General features: G+C 41.4%; 1 protein-coding gene across 4 annotated transcripts in view; it reads left to right on the forward strand.

Moving 5' to 3' along the window:
- The window catches only part of ube2z (ubiquitin-conjugating enzyme E2Z), a 46,862-nt gene that overhangs the window by 11,123 nt on the left and 14,205 nt on the right, over positions 1-21,534 (forward strand). For 2 of the 4 annotated variants that reach the window (XM_036129356.1, XM_036129355.1), the window contains exons 4-6: positions 6,074-6,185; positions 17,565-17,677; positions 17,790-17,880. In XM_036129356.1, coding sequence (XP_035985249.1) covers positions 6,074-6,185; positions 17,565-17,677; positions 17,790-17,880 — 316 coding nt within the window. The remainder of the gene's footprint in view (positions 1-6,073; positions 6,186-17,564; positions 17,678-17,789; positions 17,881-21,534) is intronic. The other 2 variants (XM_036129357.1, XM_036129358.1) reach the window with 2 other exon arrangements.

The raw sequence follows: 21,534 nt of genomic DNA on the forward strand, positions 1-21,534 counted from the left end.
AGCTCTACACCCGCAGCAGGATCCTGGAGGGTGCATGGGAGTTTGCCCAACCAGTCTACATGTGCTTTGTGGATCTGGAGAAGGCATTCGGCCTTGTCCCTCCGGGGGACCTGTGGGGGTACTCTCGGAGTATGGAGTACCGGGACCTTTAAAAGAGCTGTTAGGTCTCTGTATGACCGGTGTCAGAGCCTGGTCCGCATTGCTGGGAGTAAATCGGACTCGTTTCCAGTGAGAATTGGACTCCGTCAAGGTTGCCCTTTGTCACCGATTCTGTTCATAACGTTTATGGACAGAATTTCTAGGCACAGCCAAGGTGTTCAGGGGATCCATTTTTGTGGCCTTAGGATTGCGTCCCTGCTATTCGCGGATGACATGGTTCCATTGGCTTCATCAGGGTGTCATCTACAGCTCTCACTGTAACGTTTCGCAGCCGAGTGTGAAGCGTCCGGGATGACGATCAGTGCCTTAAAATCCGAGACCATAGTCCTGAGCCAGAAAAGGGTAGAGTGCCTTCTCTTTGAGCAATGGCAAATGAGTTTCACAGAAAGCACATTTACTCAGCTTGTGGGCCTCTTGAGTTCCATGAGACCCAGATGGCTGGCCGGTCTTCAGGGCGGACTCTCTCTCCTTGAGAGTCCCAGGATTGACACTTGTCAATTGTGAGTCTGAGTTCCATGTGGCTCGCAGTGGCAGCTGGTCTCCCCAGCCACCCCCTCCTGCAGCGTCCCCAGGCAAGGAGTGCAAGAAAGAAAGAAGTGTAGTCTGCTCTCTATAGCAGGCTCTCCCCCTGCTGAGAGAGACTGTCTCTGTGTGGATGTGTGAAATTCCTTTGGTCACATCCCATCCCGACTTCTCCCACATGGTACATGTCAGAATCAGAAATCCTTTAATAATCCCAGAAGGAAATTACTGTTTCAGTACAACCGCCATCACATGCGTCACAAACATTTCAGGGGGAGACGATTTACTGAGGCCATGCTGCCAAGGACACTGCTTACACGGTGCCCACAGGGTGCTGCTATTGAATCTGTGGAAAGATATTGTCCACGATAGTTAAGGAGAGGAAAAAAATGACAGATGTATAACACCCTATCATCTCATGATACAGTGTGAGAAATCCGGAAAAAAAAAACTCATGCACGAGAAGCACAAATATAACGAGACACATAGCAGAAGGTAAACATTGGAGACTAGTCGTGTGTAAGTTCATATGTTTTTTGTGGGTGTCAGTTATGAGTGTGGTTTTGGGTGAAAGTTTTTTATATTTCCACAAAATGCTCTCCAGATGCCATTGTCCTTGATGTTATCAGCCGGCCAACAGTTCAGAAAACATCCGCAGATGTCAGCGGGAGAGGAGGGAGTGGGGGAGGCGGTTCTGAGCTCCTTCCTCATAACAATCCAGGGCGAGATACTGATAGGGGAGGCATAATCCAAATACTTTATTTGTTGTGAGGACAAGTGCACTTATTTCCCGTCAGCTTTAAGTCTTTGCTGGCTCCAAATGGCAAATCCAATATTCCAAATTTGTTGGGCTTTCTGCATTTCACATCAAGATTTTATCCCATCTCCCCTTGAGTTCAACCACCGAAGCCAGTCTGCGTTCCAGCACATCCAGCTTTTCGGCTCTGCTACTCCACTTGGTGATCGCGTCATATGCAGCCGGTAGACTGATCAAGGCCAAATGGCTACCGACATCCGCTGTATTTGCAGATACATCAAAAATCCACCAAATCCAATAAGTAGAAATCCAAGTATCATGAATCCAAACATTTAAACGTTTCCACGTCCAGGAATGACAAAGTCGAAAGACACACCGTTTTCCATCCAGGAATGTAGGGTGTATCCCAAAAAAATTAGTCAATCGGGACACATGACGGGTCCCCTTTATGCTGCCTTCCCGTCTAAAAAATTTGATCAGTAGTATTGAAAGACCAGCTTACCAGAATCATGGTTTTCAGAGTTCGGGTGACATGAAGAAAGTGCTCAGAAAGACAGTGACATAGCAGCAGAAGCAGGAGAGGGGGAGGGGGGAGGGTGAAAGCTGGAGAGAAGAAAAAACGACTGTCCTCGAAGAGATACAGAGACAAATGTTCACAATTCAATCTGAATTCTAGTCCATGGCAAGTGGCACAACAACGGAAAGATGGTCAGAGTCTGTAGAGAGGAGGATGTCACTGGTGACTTTCAGGAGAGCTGTTTCAGTGCTATGTTGGGAAATGAAACCGGATTGAAATGATTCAAACTATCAATTTGAGCAGAGATGGGCTTTGAGTTGTGTGACAACAATATGTTCCAGTATTTTGGACAGAAAGGGGAGATTAGAGATGGGCCAAAGTTTGACATGTTAGGGTTGAGTCCAGGTTTATTGTGGATGGGGATGACCGCAGCCAGTTAGAGTGAATGTGGGGACTGAGCCAGACCTAAAGGAGGAGTTGATAATTTCTGTGATAAATGTGCAGATGACTGGTAAAGAGGCCTTGATGAGGTGAGATGGAATAGGGTCAATGACACATGTAAAGGTTTTCATGCCCGTCATGATTTTGAGGAGCTCCGCTGTTGACACAATGAGACAGGCTGAGAAGTAAGAAGAGGAGTAGCAGATGAGGGAGGAGGAGTGTAGGCCGTGGTGACAAGAGAAGAGGACAAGTTGTTATAAATGGTGTTGATATTTGTTTGGAAGAACAAAAGAAAGGAATTGCGTTTGTCAGTAGTGAAAGAGTTGGAGGTATTGTCACTGGGCTTGAGGAGTTTTACTGTAGAGAACAGAGCCTTGGGGTTGGTGGAACCAGAGTGTATGAGGTGAGAGTAGTAGGTTGACTGGGCAGTACTGAGAGCTTCCATGTACTGCTGAAGGTAATCAGTATAGGCTTGTAGATGGACAGTTAAACTGGTTTTCCAGCTGTCGTTTATATGACTTTATTTTATGCAGTTCAGGAGTGTACCAGGAGGCAAAGTGGGTGAAGGAGACAGTTTTTGCTTTGATGGGGGCTAGCTGATTGAGAAAGGAGGCCAGTGCTTTGTTTTAGAATTTGATGAGACCAGCAGGAGTATCAGCAAACGGTGTGGGAGAAGCAGATATTTTACTTGCAAGAGACGTTGAAAAAATTAAACAGGAGATGGATTTGAGCTTTCTGAAAGATATAGTCCGTTTAACCTTAGGGGTGGGAATGGGGATGTCCATGATGATTGCCAGGTGATCGGAGATGTTGATGTTAAAGCTGGAGAGGCGATGTAAGGTGAGACCATTGGAGCATACCAGGTCCAGTGTGTGACCATGGCTGTGAGTGGGAAAAATTTACATGTTAAGTGAAGTTGAAGTGGTGTACCATTTCCAGGAATTCAGTGGCAAAGTTGCAGTCTGTTTCAATGTGGATATCGAAGTCCCCCAGAAGAAGAATGGAAGATGAGCTGGCAGATAACTGGATGAGGAAATCAGAAAAGTCAGAAAGAAAGCAAGGGTTTGGTTTTGGAGGGTGGTAAATGATGGCAGTAACCAGAGGAGTGGAGCCAGAGTTTAAAAGGGAGATGTTCGAAGGAGTGAGCAGCAGGGGTGGAGATGGTGGATGTTTTTATGTCCATTCTGTAAAGTGCTGCAACACCACCTCCCCGCCCCTCAGGTCGGGGTTTGTCTATATCGTTTTATCCAGTGGGTGTGGTCTGGTTGAGAAAAAAAGTATAGTCCATGGGTTTAAGCAAGGTTTCACTTATACTAAGGAAGTCCAAATTATTGTCAGCTATGAATTAATTCAGAATGAGACTTATTGTTGAATGAACGGGTCTTGAACAGAGTTAGCTTTAGTTGACGTTGTTTCATGATAGGTTGTGAGAACTGAGGAAGGGGGTGGAGATTTGTTATGATGACATAAAGAGGAAAATACGGTATGTGAGCAGGACCAGATCGATAGGTTGGAGTCAGGAGTTGAAAAGTTGTAGTTGAATATAGAACCAGAGCCTCTGTGTGGAGGACGGCAAAGTAGACTAGTTTCTCTGAGGATGTCGATGCAGTCTGGACGCAGATGGTTGTTGAGTGAGTGGAGGTCAAAGGTGGAGTACAGCGGCGGCATGATCCTGAAATGGAGCTAGTGCCAGCTTGTAGCCAGGAGCCAGGTGTTAGTCCACAGGATAATCCACAGCAGGCAAACAGTAGTCAAAACTACAGAGCTGCACCAGCTAGTTTTCAGGTTTCCAGCAGCTCGGTTCCTCCTGCTCTTCAGTGAAGATGGTTCTCTACTGCTGACCCGGAGTTCTGTTTGGACCTCCTCAGATGACTTCAGACGGACCGTCTTCCTTGACTGCCGAATCGTGTTTTGCTCGAAACACTGGATGTTCGATCCTGGTTTAGGTTTTCCTGCTGATATCCAGCCATCTGTGCTGATGGTCAGCCTCGTCCTCCTCCTGGACGATGGTGCTGAATATTCTTTCAGCAGCAGTTAGTCACTGTTAGATGATTAACCAAAGATATTGTTGCTGCAGACGCTTTTTTCTAATTGTATAATTTAATTACTGCTTACGTTTATTTAATTGATGTATTTTGTGTATTTATTTTATGCTTATATATTTATTGAGGATGTATTTAATTTAATATTGTTTAATACACATGAACAAAGATAACTGCAACATAGAGGGTCAACTGCCACAAAATCAGATATCGTCCCTCGGAGTAAGCCGGTCTTAAAAACTTAAAAAGGGTCAATATGCAGACCTCACACAAGGAAGATCTTATGTTAATCACTAGTTCATCAGCAAAGGATATTATGTTTACTATAGTGATGTGTTACTGTAGGATAAGTGGTTTTTAGGAGGTTAAGAGGGTAAAAACATAATGGGGAAAATAAAGAATATGACAACACAAAAAAAGTCTGTTTAGGAGCAATTTCCACCTGAAATTACATACCTGATATAAATCAAGTACAGCTCCACAGCTTTTGGTATCTGTGTAAAGGCATTAAATAAAAATTTTCCAGTGAAACCACTACTGCAAATTCCAGTGTCTGATTTATGGGTGATTAAATAAGGAAAAAACAAAAAAAAAATGTGAGCATCACCAATTTTTTCCCCCAAATGAACATAGCAAAACACTATAAAAAACATTTCAAAATATAGGAGAAACCCTAGACTTTATAGATCCACATCCTGAGCATAACTGCAGCAAATCTGGACTGAATCAGATGGAGCAAAAACACAAAGGTTTAAGAGGAAATTGTTGAGGAAAAAAAATATCTTAGTTGTATTCGTATGGAACAGGGGGTGGCAACCCGCGGCTCCGGAGCCGCATGCGGCTCTTTGATGCATCTGATACGGCTAATCTGTTGAAAACAATTATGTCACAGAGCTGTGTACCTCATGCAGGCAGTCGTCGATGCTTGCTGACGAACACTCCTCACCAGTTGGTGGCAGTAATGCACACTGAAAAGATGTTTGCCAACTGCCAATAAACTCAAGAAGAAGAAATAATGCTTGCGAGTGGCTGCAGAGCGAAATAAGCAGAGAAGGCGGCATTTACTGTTTTTTTTGTAGTAAATTCTACAAATTTCAAAAGGGTTTTATGGCTCCCAGTGTTTTCTTTACTGTGTGAAACGGGTCCAAATGGCTCTTTGAGTGGTAAAGGTTGCCAACCCCTGGTCTGAGGATTATGAAGTTCTGGACACATATCACCTCTTAGGATCTACAAAAAAGTCTCTTGGAGCGATGGTTCATACCCCACAGGAAGAAGATCATTTTGGATCAAAACCACCATTTTGTCTCTTTTACACATATTATATCTGAGCAAACTCCTCCTACGGCTTTGAATTTAACAACTTCAAAATCACCCAGTATGGTATTTGCATCGGGATCAAAAGTTATCACAGGCTTTTTTGCTCCAAAAAAGCAAATGGGAGTGGCCAAGCCTCCAAGTCTGACTTCTTGCCTTAAGAGACAAAACTGTAATAAGTTCACAGTAGCACCCAACTTTCTGGACCCGACAGGGTGCATTTTTTATTTCATTTATTGGATTACAGTTGAAAGTGTTTAATGATTGTAAGTTAATTAATTGTTGTTTATGTGTATTTGTATGTGAATTGTGTTTGTGTAGGACATGGACAGGCCCAGCATGGAGTCCAGCACAGAGTATATCATCAGTCCTCATATCCATTCAGTCCCTAATGACGGAAAATCCGTATCACAATGAGCCTGGCTTCGAGCAGGTAATTTTTTGCAGGGCTGCTAATGCTGGTGCAACTGGGAGATTAACAGAACCTGGAATACTTTTTATTTTTTATTTTACCTTTTTTAGGAACTAAAGAAATGCATAGCTTTGATGCCTATTATACACAGTTATTGCACTGGATCCAATACTGGAGTCTACAGTCATTAGGGTTGGGAATTGATAAGATTTTCACGATTCCGATTCCCTTATCGATTCTGTGAAAAAAAGGAGAACAGTTTGATGATGAGCATCAACTTTGTTTACTTAACTATCACACGACCTTTAAAACTAACAAGGTCAAGATGTCCACAGCAAATGTGCAACTGGAGTAACATTTATCTTTGTTTAAATAAAAAAAGGAATATAAGAACCAACTTAAATACAGTAGATGAGTTGTTTAGAATACAGTTGCTTATTAATCTCTTAGATAACCTCAGTCATCTAAATCTAATGGAGAAGCCATCCGTTTAATAAAAAAAGCACAATTGTACAATTTCGGGATAAAAACCCATCTCCCCTGATTTAAATAAACGAGAGTCACCCTTCTCTCGCTCCCTGAACTGTGGAGCAACTTCGTAGCATGTTTCGTTACATCCATTGCAATAGCTAGAATCATGTAAGAATTCCAGCTACCAGTAGTTCTAATTAAACATGCTACCAATGAAGGGCTGGATTAACGATAAAGGCACACTCCCTTAATAACCCCAAAGGTAGGAAATTGGTTTATTTCCAGAAATGCCATATGATTTACTAGGAACCACATTAAGCACAGCCAGTGATGTAAAACTAGCTACTTACCACCAGAGTTGCCTTCCATGCTGGTCGTAACTTTAGCTTCTGTCCGGTAAGAATCAAAAACATGGCATTTGTTAAAATGTATGTTGTGTGAGCAGGTGTTTCTGCCTGTTGGATGTATTTCCTCCCACGGACGTAATTGTCACTTTGCAATGATTGCAAAGCGTCTTGTTGCCATCTTTATCTTCCTTAAAATGAAGCCAAACTTTCGACCGTTTTACCCGATGGGGCGCCATTCTTTTGTTTTGTTTTCTAGACTTACGCCTGGTCACGTCGTACTTGCTTGCTGAATGCCATGTGCATAACTTGCGTAAAAAAGTGACGTAACTTGCGTAAAAAGACGTCGTCCTGCCGTTATGCTGCTCAGAGCCGCAGCACGACGGAATCGAAAAGAGAATCGTTAAGCGAGCTGCCAAACGGTGCCATGGAATTGAAACACAGAACCCGTTCTGAACAAGAACCGGTTTTCGATTCCCATCTCTAACAGTCATGGCCACAAGTATCGAGAATGACACAGATATTATATTTTCACATGATCTGCTGCCCTCTTGTTTTCATGTGTGTATGTCAGATGTTGTCATCACATACATACAAAAAAACAATTGCAATCATATTATGAGTAACAAAAGCTTTTAATGACAGTTAGAATGAGTTAATGCAGCAAGTCAATACGTGCACTGTTGACCCCTCTTCTTCAGGACCTCTGCAATTCTCCCTGGCATGCTCTCAATCAACTTCTGGACCAAATCCTGACTGATAGCAGTCGATTCTTGCACAATCAATGCTTGCATTTTGTCAGAATTCCTAGGTTTTCGTTTTTCCACCCGTCTCTTGATGATTGACCACAAGTTTTCAATGGGATTAAGATCAGGGTAGTTTCCAGGCCATGGACCCAAAATCTCTATGTTTTGTTCCCTGAGCCAGTTAGATATCACCTTTGCTTTATGGCAAGGTGCTCCATAATGCTGAAAAAGGCATTGTTCATCACCAAACTGCTCTTGGATGGTTGGGAGAAGTTGCTCTCGGAGGACATTCTGGTACCATTCTTTATTCATGGCTGTGTTCTTAGGTAACACTGTGATAGAGCCGACTCCTTCGGCAGAAAAGCAAACCCACACGAATGGTTTCAGGATGCTTTACAGTTGGCATGAGACAAGACTGGTGGTAGCGCTCACTTCGTCTTCTCCGAACAAGCTGTTTTCCAGATGTCCCAAACAATCGGAAAGGGGATTCATCAGAGAAAATGACTTTACCCCAGTCCTCAGCAGTCCACTCCCTGTACCTTTTGCAGAATATCAGTCTGTCCCTGATGTTTTTCCTTGAGAGAAGGGCTTCTTTGCTGCCCTCCTTGAGACCAATTCTTGCTCCAAGAGTCTCTGTGCAGATGCACTCACACCTGCCTGCTGCCATTCCTGAGCAAGCTCTGTGCTGCTGGTAGCCCGATCCTGCAGCTGAAACACTTTTAAGAGACGGTCCTGGCGATTGCTGGTCTTTCTTGGGCGCCCTGGAGCCTTTTTTGCAACAATGGAACCTCTCTCCTTGATGTTCTTGATGATGTGATAGATTGTTGACTGAGGTGCAATCTTTCTAGCTGCGATTCTCTTTCCTGTTAGGCCATTTTTGTGCAGTGCAATGATGACTGCATGTGTTTCTATAGAGATAACCATGGTTCACAGAAGAGAAACAATGATGCCAAGCACCAGCCTCTTTTTAAAGTGTCCAGTGGTGTCATTCTTACTTAATCATGACAGATTGAGCTCCAGTCCTGTCCTCATCACGACCCACAGCTGTGTTAATGGACTTGGACTTAGACAACTTTATTTGTCATTTTGTATGCACAGAGTGCGTACAGAACGAAATTTCGTTGCATACAGCTTGTAAATTGCAGTAAAATTAAATTACAGTATAAGGTGCAACAGTGATTTAAAAGTGAACAATTGAAATGTAGACAATGCAGGAGAAGTCACAGTGTACAGGTGAGTACTTTTAAAGCCATTTGTATGTGCAGAATTGATTGTGCAAAGGGCATTTGTGCAATAATACAGCTTGTTAATTACAATAGATTTAAAATACAGTATAAGGTGCAGCAGTGATTTAAAAGTAAACAGTTCAAATGAAAACAATGCAGGAGAAATTGTACAGGTGAGTATTTCTAAAAACCATTTGTATGTACAGAATTTGATTGTGCAAAGGGCATTTGTGCAAGAATGCATTTAGAAACAAAGAGTTCGGCATTTGTAATGCTAGATGGAAATGCAATGATGCAAAATGTGCAAATATGCGAATGTTGTGCAGAGTTTATAGTTCAGCAGTTCAACAGTCTGATGGCAACAGGGAAAAAGCTTTTGCAGAACCTGGTGGACCTGCAGCGGATGTTGTGGATCCTCTTCCCAGTGGGCAGCAGGGAGAACAGTCCATGGTGGGGGTGTGAGCGGTCCCTGATGATGTTGCAGGCTCGGGACATGCAGCGCTGAGATGTAATGTCTTTTATGGTGGGAAGAGGAGCCCCAATGATCCCTTCTGCTGTCCTCACCACTCTCCTCACGTTCTTCCAGTCGGAGGCCCTGCAGCCTCCACACCACACAGAGAGACAGCTGGTTCCTTCTTTACTTTCGTGAACGTGGCGCGTTTCTTAGCAACTGAGGCAGAATAATCAGGGAAAATGAACACCCGTTTTCCTTCATAGAGTAAGGGAGATGATTCATGAGCCCTCCGTAGAATCTCATTCCGCTCTTGGAACAGGTTGACACGGACAACAAACAGCCGCGGTGGGTCCCCCTCTGGTGGCTTGGCCCGCAATGTGTGATGAGCCTGGTCAAGGGTAGGCTTAGCCTAGCAGAGCCTGAAGCAACGTTGATATGAATTTTGTCGGTTGTTGACCTTCGGACCCCTCTGGTATACCCACGAGACGAATATTTAGTCTGGAGCGACCTTCCAAATCATTTCTTGGACAGCGTGTCCACCAACACATTCAAGGAGCTAACCGAAGCTTCCAGGGTAGCTAGCCTCCCGTCCTGATCGTTAGCAGCCCGCTCCAGATCGTGAATAGCAGTCCCAAACGAAACAATTTTAGGTTCTAGTGGCGTCACAGCGGCGGAGATCTCTGTCTTAACGACATTCGAAACAATGTTCTCAAACCTGTTGATGAGATCAGTCCGTGAGTCGTTCAGCATCTCCTGCATCTTGGCTAGCAGCATGCTATCAGCCTGTGGTTCAGCAGGAGCCTCGTGGTCAGCCTTGTTGCGGCCAGTCTTGTAGTTTTTTTCCCATATTTAACTACAGTACTTACAGGTTGCACAACAGATATGCTTTCTCATTCACTAGTAGTCCAGTTCGTTCAAAAAGAGTGTAAAGAGATGCAAAAATGTTCATTAAACACATATCCCGTCAGAGTACCAGCAAAACACGTCCTACATGGTCGGTTCCCTGGCTCCGCCTCCGAATGTATCTTTTAGTAGTGCATTTTTGAGCTACAAAACTCAGGATGCCAAAAAAAGTTTTGCCTCTTTATTCATGTCTGTAAAGTATAACAAGCAAAATTATAGTTTGTACCAATTTAAAGTTGTCTGCAAATTCTAAATTGTTTTTAGATAAATTTAAACTAGGTTCTACAGGTTTTGTATCAATGACCATCATGCCCGCCGACAGGGGGGACAAACGGGTCAGTTGTCCCGGGCCCAGGACAGAGGGGGGGCCCAAAACTGTTACTCTGACTCACCATTAAAATGGTCAGTGTCAGTCAGCATGTGCGCTGACTGCAGCACCCGCTGGCTGACCCTCTGCTGCTCCCCCTCCCCTCTCCTACATGGCTCAGCGGCACCAGCCAATCAGCACGCGGGCTCAGCCTGGCCCACCCACTCTGCTCTCACACAAACTCAACACACAAACAATCGCGCTGCTGTCTCTCTCAGACAGCAGCAGAAAAACATGAACAGGGAAAGTAGCGCCGTTTGGCTTTATTTTAATACCGTAAATGAAATCAAGCTTTATGTTTTGTAAAAAGCCGGTTAATTTCAGTAGAAACACAACAAATTTATCTAAGCTCGTGAAAAAACATGAGCAAGAAAACATTGAGCAACAAACTGAGAGAGGAGGCGAATCGTCTCTCATTGCCCCGACAGACCCACAGACTGACGTCACTGACTGAGGCATTTCAGTCCTCCAGAGAACATCCAGGTAGATCAGAGTGGTCATCTTCAGCAGCAGTTCATGTTAACTTTCAAAGTAGATATTATCTATCATATGTTACTGGAGCTCACATAGAAAATGTAATTAAGACCTTGAAAGAACCCAGCACATATATCCTATTAAAAAGTGTTATTTAAGATAAGGTAACATTAGCTAATCCTTTAATCCCCATGATGGGGACATTTATAGAATTAAAGCAACAGGCAGGTGCACACAACACAGACAAAATTACATAAGGATTGAAAGATATGAGGTGGATTAGGGGAAAAAAACCACTGAACATAACAGTTATTATTATTATTATTATTAAATTGTAATAATAAAAATCACAATGTATGATGTATCATGACAGTTTCATGATACATCAAGCTTAGGGACTGGCTAATATACAGCAGGTCAAAAAATGCCATGTTTTAGCTGCAGTGCTTGCTGTTCTCTTATGAAGTATACAGTTAAGTTGACTTTTTTTGGTGTGTGTGTGTGTGGTGGCGGCAAGTGTAGGGGGGGGGGCAAAAAGACTGCGTTGTCCCGGGCCCAACAAAGCTGTCAGCTGGCCTGATGACCATGACCAGAACAAATTATACTGTTTTACTCCCTGTGAACCACAATTTGTCAAACAGCTAGCAGAGCCTAAATAGTAAAAGTGAAATGAAAAGTTTGTGGTGGTGAAGTAAAATACCTACAAAGGCTCTTCCGGCCAGAACATCTCCATATGTTAGAACTTGTGATTTTCCACTTAAAAGGGCAATGTTTTAACCAAATATTATCTATAATTATTTGCTTCCTTTCCCATTGTGTTTTTTTTCTTGAATATCTTTATATAATCTTGATATCAATTTAAGACCTTAATCTGTTACATATGCTTGAGTGAAAATCTTCAGAAGTGGCATGACGAAAACATTCTTATTCGTTAGTTTAAGACTTTCTTTTACGAATTTAAAGAAATTAGGGGGAAAAAATCACTGTTTTGTAATTAATATCGTCTCATGATGGATTGAAAGTTTCTTACTGTCCCATTATAGAAATAAGTACGATAAGCCTTGGCTTGACCAAATTTTAAACCTTTCATCCATTTGTCCAGTTGCAAATTCATAATAATGAGAGGCCCTATGAAATAATTTAATATCTTCCAGCAAATTATTAATATTATTATTATTTTTCCCTTTTCTTAGCCTTATTTCTCCAAATCTAGCTTGCATTGGGCAATCTCCAGATATATTTCTGTTTCATTCCATTTTGCTTGATATTCTGCATTACACCAACAAACCTTAAATCGTAATTGGGCCGAGATGTAGTGATCTTTGAAGTTAGGTAAGGCTAGGCCACCTTTCTCTTTTGCTAACTGAAGGGTCTTAATACACACTTTCAATCTTAAGATTTGAAAGTGTGTATTTATGACACTTTTTAATTGTTTGTCTAAAATAACAATAGGAAGTGTCTGGAACAAGTGCAACAGCCTAAGCAATATATTTATTTTAATGATTTCTACATGTGACTAACAATATGATATTGATATTAAATCCCATCTTCCAATATAACAATTTGTAGTCACACTGGCTTTAAATTGTCATCCTATAATTTGGATAAATCCTTTGAAATGTTCAATCCAGGATACTTTGTGTTCTAGATCCCAATTTAAGTAAGTATGTATATATATATATATATATATATATATATATATATATATATATATATATATATATATATATATATATATATATATATAATTTTTTATTTTTTTTTATTTATTTATTTTTTTGGCATTTTATATAGATAGTTGAACATGCTGACAATAAAATCATATGTAAAATTATCAATGGAAATCAAATTTATTAACCCATCGATGTCTGGATTTAGATCCACACTCAAAATTAAAGTGGAAAAACACACTACAGGCGGATCCAACTTTAAATGTAATGTCCTTAAGACAAGTCAAAATGGCACTAGTGTGTGTGGCCTCCATGTACCTGGTTGACCTTCCTACAATGCCTGGGCATGCTCCTGATGAGATGGCGGATGGTCTCCTGAGGTATCTCCTCCCAGACCGGGACTAATGCATCCTCCAACTCCTGGACAGTCTGTGGTGCAGCGTGGCATTGGTGGATGGAGTGAGACATAATGTGCCAGATGTGCTCATTTGGATTCAGGTCTGGGGAAAGGATGGGCCAGTCCATAGCATCAATGCCTTCATTTTGTAGGAACTGCGGACACACTCCAGCCACATGAGGTCTAGCATTGTCTTGCATTAGGAGGAACCCAGGGCCAACCGCAACAGCATATGGTCTCACAATGGGTCTGAGGATCTCATCTCTGTACCTAATGGCAGCCAGACTACCTCTGACAAGCACATGGAGGGCTGTGCAGCTCCCAAAAGAAATGCCACCCCACACCATCACTGTCAAACTGGTCATGCTGGAGGATGTTGCAGGCAGCAGAAGGTTGTCCACGCCATCTCCAGACTCTATCATGTCTGTCACATGTGCTCAGTGTGAACCTGCTTTCATTTGTGAAGAGCACAGGGCACCAGTGGCGAATTTGCCAATCTTCGTGTTCTCTGGCAAATGCCAAACTTCAAGAATGGTGTTGGGCTGTAAGCATAACCCCCACCTGTGGACATCGGGCCCTCATACCACCCTCATGGAGTGTGTATCTGATCATTTGAGCAGACGCCTGCACATCTATGGCCTGCTGGATGTCATTTTGCAGGGCTCTAGCAGTGCTACTCTTGTTCCTCCTTGCACAAAGGCAGAGATAGCAGTCCTGCTACATGGTTATTGCCCTCCTACGGCCTCTACAAATAAATACATAAAAATAAATACATGTCCTGATGCACTGGTCTGTCTCTGGATAAGCACCTCCATGCTATGAACACCATGCTGACACAGCATAAATTGGTAAATGGACTGAACTTATATAACGCTTTTCCAGTCATGCTGACCACCCAAAGCGCTGTACACTATAGCCATATTCACCCAGTCGCTCTCACTAACGCGCACACATTCATACACTGAGATGCAGCTCGGTAGGCAACTTGGGGTTAAGTGCCTTGCCCAGGGGCACATCGACATGTGGCAAGGGGAAGCAGGAATCGAACCCACAACCTTCTGGTCCAACCGGATAAATGCGTCTTTTTCTGTTGTGTGTTCAACAGAAAAGGTATATATTTATTTCACATTTTGCCCCAATTACTTGAAAATACCGAGAACATTTGTGTGATACAAATATGTCTGTTTAATTAAATTATAAACATTAAAGCTCCGTATAGCCTGTATTGTCATTTTCAGATGTCCTCCAAAAAAAGAATTTGCTTTGATTGTCGCAAATCACCAAAAGTCTTGTCTGTTGGAAACAAAAATCCACCTTCCTGAGTCCATCGCTGAAAACAGACGGCTGCTTCATACTAGGAAAACACATTTTTTGTTCCTAGATAGACCTTATGAATTGATCAGAAACCGATCCCAAATGTAATGAAATTAAAATTTTATTAGGTCGCACTCAAAAATATTCTAAACTCTGGCATCTAGATTTAAGGAGATTTTCATTCAATGAACAAGTAGGAATTAAAAAAGGCAGGTAGCATTCAAAATATAACCATGTATAAAGATAGACAGGGTAGAGACAGAAACATAACAGATCAGCTCTAAGACAGCTACAGGAGCTCCTTCGATCCCCATCTACAACAACCTGTTGAAGAACACTGGATTATATGAGTTTGTTGTGCCATTACGCACTGATTTAAGTTCATGTTTAATGAATAACTCTCGGTCTGTTAGGTATTGTCCAGTGAATGTCCGCTGAGACAGCTGATAGTAGGACAATAGTTCAAAGGTTAATTTCAGCACTGCCATTCTTTTAACAACAAATTCTGCACACAAGAAAAAATGAGTGACAACTTCTCTTCAAGTTCAAAAAATTATTAACAGAAATAAAATTAACATCCAGAGAACATCACTATAGAATGCTGTTTTTCTGAATTAACACTGTTTCAATAAACAAATTCTCTCTACTAGACTAGTGAAGCTCAACTAAAATGACTAAGCAAAATTAAGATAAATAGGAGCTAAGTAACTATATACACACAAAAGAAACAAAACAAATAAAATGGTTGAAAACCATCATCATAATGATTCAGTGAATCCATGTTCACTGCAGATCTAATTTAGAGATCCCAAGTTCATCTTAAAGAATGTGGAATGAGATCAAATTAGCTTAACTGATTTAGAAAAACATTTGATGTGTTTCAACCCATTCACAATGCAAATCCAGAGTTAAACAAAACATTATTTGATAAAATAACATTTTAATGAATGTTGCTCAGTAAAATCAATACCTTTAGGACACTTGATTTTATTAATACAATTACTCCTCCAGAAGCTAGGGGTGCTGTAGCAATCGGTCACTTGATGGGTTAATCCTAAAGCTATACAAAAAATGTTTTTATTGACACTAATCTTTCCTATCAATGATGTACTAACGCTTATAGTACTGTCGAACGATAGTGTGGTGAAACAAAAGCAAGAATTGTGTTTAAAACGAAACGTAGTTATGTTAACTTAGTGGTAGCACTAATTTTATCTGGAAAGTTAATAGCACTATGCTAGCAGGCAATCAGCGCTAATTTAAAATACTTTTCAGCTCTATTTGGCCGGACAACACAAACAATATCCCATCGTATATTATTCCCTTATGGAAATAAAGTTTGTTATAACCTTAAATCACACTCTAACACATCAGCAAAACTTGCTTTCTAGAATGCAAGCAGAAGCTTGCTTGTAACTCAAGGATGTTTACTACGGTCATAGCTTAAAACAAAACAGTAAAAAACATTTTAAATAAACCATTTGACTTTCCCTGCCTAACTCTGCCAAACTTATGTGCCTCTGTGTCAGTTTGATTCACTTTGGGCACGCAGTTGGAAGCAGTTGAAGGAAGGTGAAGGGTGGTTGAGCAGTAACAGCAAGCAGGCGGCTAGCTTGAAGCGGGGCTATGGGGAGGCGGCTTCTACTCCATGTCTCAGGTCATAGGAAGCATAGTGTTGCGGGGGCTGCAGCATTTGGATCAATGCGCAGCAAAGGTGTGGCTTGCTCCCGGGTCAGCTTTTCTCCTGCGCAGCTTAGAAAGATAATAAACGGCCTATTTCATAGCAGTTGGCTTTTGAAGCTCCACTCTCGGAACAGGGCAGGGATGCACTTAGCCTGGATTCTGCCTAAAAATGGGGTGAGTCTATGAACCCCATGCAGATGGCATAGGTGGCTTGTCTTCCCAGTGTAGAACTCTCACCTCGAGGGTCCACAGGTAAAGAGATGAGTGTTCTCCCCAATGCTGCCCAGGCAGCAGGCAAAACTATCAGTTTTTCTTCCATGTTGAATGAAAACTGCTTTGTCTTTGCCGCAGTCCTTCACCCCACATCACGGACACATTTGGTTCCCGATTGGTTATCACGCCTTGATAAGACACAAAAGTTCAGATTGTTCAACTCCAACAACTGTCGGTTTAAATCCATCACAGGTTTTGTGTTGCTCTTGCTTTGCTTTAATCTGCAAAATCGTGTGTTTGTGCATTGCTGGAATTGCCTCTATGGTTTCGCTTAGCATTGCTTTGCGACACGTCGCTCCCATGTGGCACCTTTGCATAGGAATATCATGTAAAGCTGTTGCTCGGCCTGCCACATTTGCGCTCAATGTGAACGCACTTTAAAGCTGTATCCTTTGATATAAATGGAAAGCTAAGTGGAAGGAAAAATCTTTGTAACTGCCCTAAAAAGAACTAACAACCAGCCTTCACCCTCCTTAAAAAACAAAAAAACAAAACGCTGAGCTTCCTACGGCCTGAGACCCGCATGAAGGAGTTGGAGCCACCTGCTCACAGCCCCGCTTCGAGCTAGCCGCTTGCTCGCTGTCGCTGCTAAGACAACCAGCCTTCACCTTGCTTCAACTAATTCCACATGGGTGCCCAAAGTTAGTCCCGCCTTTGAAATCAGGCTCTACCAGCAGACTTCCAGATGTAAGTCAGTCTCGCTGGTGAGGTTAGTGTCAGGTTAGTGTGGTAGACGAGGAGCGCCACTTTTTACTTATACTCTACATGTCTTTGCAGGAAAATCTTTTATTTGCTGATACAAAATAAATGCCAAATGGGATAATGCCAAAATCATTTAAAAATGAGCAAGCCAATAGCAGCTTTTTCATTGTAAGGTGAGTGTTTACACCTGTGAACTACATACTAAAACATACCTGTGCTTATATGACAAGAGACTACCTGTGGGTAGTGTTTCCCGACAGCCCGGAAGCTTGGCTGTGAGGTTGCTGTATTAGCCACATTGTGTCAGTCCCTGTTAGTTTTATCTGTACTTTAAATAAAAGTTAAAAAGCACTCTTATGCCCTGTGTGTCCTACAGGAGCGCCACCCAGGGGACAGTAACAATTACAATGAGTGCATCCGCCATGAAACTATGAGGGTGGCAGTATGTGACATGCTGGAAGGCAAAGTTTCCTGTCCTGAAGCTCTGACGTGAGAAAATGCACTCATTAAGAATAATTATTCTTTCTAGACTTGTTGGATTTAAAGTATTTTTTGTTTATTTCAGTTTCACTTACTGCAATGTTTTGTGTATGGGTTTTAGTAGTGTGATGGAGAAGTCCTTCCTTGAATATTTTGATTTCTATGAGGGAGTCTGCAAAGAGAGGCTGCATCTGCAGGGTCAGAACATGCAGGTAAATCTGTTTATTTTCACCTATTTTAAAATTTATGTCTGAAATTGATAATAAATTATACAAAACTAACCCAAAATAATGCCTTTCTTTTTTAATTACTAAGGGTATATTTGTGGAGTGCATGACTAATGATAAAAGTTTTACTCAGCTGAGCTGTCGATCTCTGCAGCGCCTTCATGTATAAACCTCTTTCCTAGTCCTCTGATTAATGCTCTCCTTGCCTGGCATATAAGTTTAGTAGAACAGCCATGTTTTGGTAGCTTTCCATTTTTACTAATGTATTGAACCAGTGTTCTAGATCAGAAGTCTGGCCCTCAGGACCCCTTGTCCTGCATGTTTTAGATGTGTCTCTGCTCCACCATACCTGAATCAAATGATCATCAAGGGCTGCAAAGGCCTGTTAATAACTTATTTATTTACGTCAGGTGTGTGGAGGCAGAGAAACACCTAAAACATGCAGGACAGTGGGTTCAGAACTTAGAACACTTAGTTTTTACCCAACTGCTTTAAACTTTGTTTTAATTAACGGAGACATTTATTTAACCAGGAAAGTCACCACTTAGATTAACTATCTCTTTTCCAAGGGAGACCTAGCAAACAAAAAGTAAAGACAAATAAAAAACAGTTACAAAACATAACATGTTACTGAGACAGAATGGCTGGATTTAACCTGAGAATATATTACATACAGGTAAAGTTCATTTACTAATAAGGTGTCTTCTAAAAGCATTGGGTTTGCACTGAATCATATTACATCTCTGGATTAGAAAAGCATGGAACAAATGCACTGCACTCCTTTAAGGTTTTTATTAGCAAAAATTGTACGGAAAACTGTTGCTCTACCAAAATAACTTGGATAAAATACATTGACTTTTGTGGTAGTAACATAAGTAGGATAAAATCATAACTGTTGAAAAGCTCAATAGCTATGAATGCTTTTGCAAGGGCCGTCAACTGAAGAACAGAGAAACATTTCCTTCACATACAATACTTTTCTTTAAAGGCAAAAGATTTATGCACTACTTTATTTAGCAACATATGACGGCACATTTATTATGTAAAACCCAACTGTAGCTTAATCATATGTAATGTTCCGTGGTCAGGTGGATATAACAATATTCTCAGTGTTGTTTTCCTTAAAGGGGACATATACTGTGAAGTTCTTCCTCTTCACATTTAAACCATTCAGTTGTGGTCTATATGAGATGAAACTTCTATGCATTGGTCTGAATTCCTCATTCCCGTATTTTTCGGACTGTAAGGCGCAATTAAAAATCCTTAAATCTTCTGAAAAATGTATGGTGCACTTTATAAATGATTAAAATTGTGCTTACTGACCAACTTGATGTGGTAAAATGTGCTCAAAAATCTGTTAAAATGTGTAAGTACAACTTTGGTAAGCAACAAAGCTGCTCCACTTAATGGATATTCGAAGCATTACGGTGCACTCTGTCACTACATGATCAGACCACTGAGCTGTCTACAAGACTGCCTGACTGTAATCTCGAAACCAGAAGTGCATTCAGTCGATCTGCAGAGGAACGCTTGTACTTGAGGCGGACTCTGCGCAGACTCCATGCATACAGGTACGTGCCACACTATAAACTTGTCGCAGGCAAGAAGTCTTTACATCGAACAATTTTATATGTGACACCGAGCTTGATACACTCAGCTGCTACAAGCAGGCGGTCGCAAGGACGTACGGCATCACAGTCCCTCTCTGTTCTCACTGATGTGTGTGAGGTGGGAGCATGCTGGAAAAGAAGTGGTTCTAGGTGCTCATCTAGCTAATCACACACTTTACCATCCGTTTCGCCGCTTCGTCCCACTGACCGAAAGTGTGTGAATTATAGGAATTTGCCACAAGAAATGTAGGCAGCAGTACACTTGACTATGAAGAGTAAAATGTCCACGGAGAATCAGCACAGAGTCTGCATAGCTCACAGTATGCGCACAGTATGCCCAAATATGTGGGAGCCTTTAGGCAGCCCATGCCCGGAATACGCCCTAGCAACAATATACCTAGTAAGTTCATTCAATATAGAAGTTACGTTTATTTTGGCCTTATGTTAGAAACAGGGTAGTGTAATCCAACCACTCTGTCATTGTGACAGAGACGGATAGCTCTCTGTCTCAGGAGAGAGCTGTGTATGTGAAGGGGTGGAGTGATATTACACACTTGGGAAGAATATTTAGTGCGCCTTATAAACCGGTGCACCTTGTATGTGGACAAAGACGCACAAAGACACGTTGATTCACTGTGTGCCCTATAATCCGGTGTGCCTTATGGTCTGAAAAATATGGTGTTTCCTCTCTTCAGATAGATTTACAAGGCCTTTTTTTTACTTATTAATTTTCAAAAGCACATTCTTTACAGCATTCAAGTTTTATGCAATGCTGTTTATTTTAATATACAAAACCCCACATAAAACAGGAAAAAAAATCATACACACATGCAAGATCTTTCTCCCAATGTGACTATATAATGAAAAGGGAGGGAGATTGTAGACCTAATAGTATAGTATATGATAGGGTTATTAAATATAACCCCTTTTATCCTAGAATGAAAACCACACAACACAAGTTTTAAACATTTCTATAGAAAAAGACAGAGGATACCCAAACTGAGAACTACACTCCCTTAAGGTTTAGGAACGTCTGCGCCGGGTCATCTCTGTCCTTCTGCTTTTATTATCACACATCAAAGAGGGGGTCAGGAGGATTGGGTCAGGAGGTTAAAAGCAAAGAAGGAAACAATTGGATTTCTCATCAGCTTCATGCACAGCCGGATAAGGGAGACATTCCTTATCTGTACCATTTGTTCTTCCTGCCTAGGGGTAAATACAACAAAACCTTCCTGAAAGCAAATTCTTAAACAAACCAAATGGCTGTAACTTGATAAAAAATAAAATGATTACATTCACATTTTTCTAACATTTCCCCCCTTTTAATCATTTTATTGAAAGCTTAACTTAACCTATTTCAAGTATTCTTTTCTTGCATTCTGCATTTTCAATGAGTCATTTTGTTAAGCATTTAACAAGGGAAAAGTTAAACTACAGGTTGTATTTCTTCAAGAGGGATTTGTGAAAGCATTTGATATTGAAACATTACATTTCCCATAGTTTTAGCAATCATAGACTTTAGGCATGGGATTACACAAGCAGTAAAAACACAAAAAATAATAAGAACAACAGTAATGGGTGTCATTATTTTCAGTAAAAGGTTCCACCACAATCCTGAAAAGAACCAGGAGAGAAAGTTCATACTTAGAGGAACAACATCCTGGGACATTGCTTGTTTCAGATTATTTAAAGCAGACATAGCTTCAGTAATGAGTTTCATTTGCGTCAGAAATGTACGTACAGCAGGAAATTCCAATCATTACACATATGCCACCTTGGCTAGCAGTTTACATGTCCAACCACTCTGTTTTGCAGTACCATTAAACGCATTTCACCTAATTGTTTGTTTTATCCTTTATTAATGTCCATCGTCATGTTCACCAGGGTCTTCATTCTGTAGTCCAGTGTCTCAATCATCAGCATAGATTTACCAATTCCAAACCACGGGAAAAGTGAAAGTCCTATTTTACTCCCTGTGCTCCAGTGCTTATGTTCAGAGGGAACGTTGAAACCCCACATGGGATCATGG

This window comes from Fundulus heteroclitus, unplaced genomic scaffold (genome assembly GCF_011125445.2).
Source record: "Fundulus heteroclitus isolate FHET01 unplaced genomic scaffold, MU-UCD_Fhet_4.1 scaffold_160, whole genome shotgun sequence".
Lineage (NCBI taxonomy): Eukaryota > Metazoa > Chordata > Actinopteri > Cyprinodontiformes > Fundulidae > Fundulus > Fundulus heteroclitus.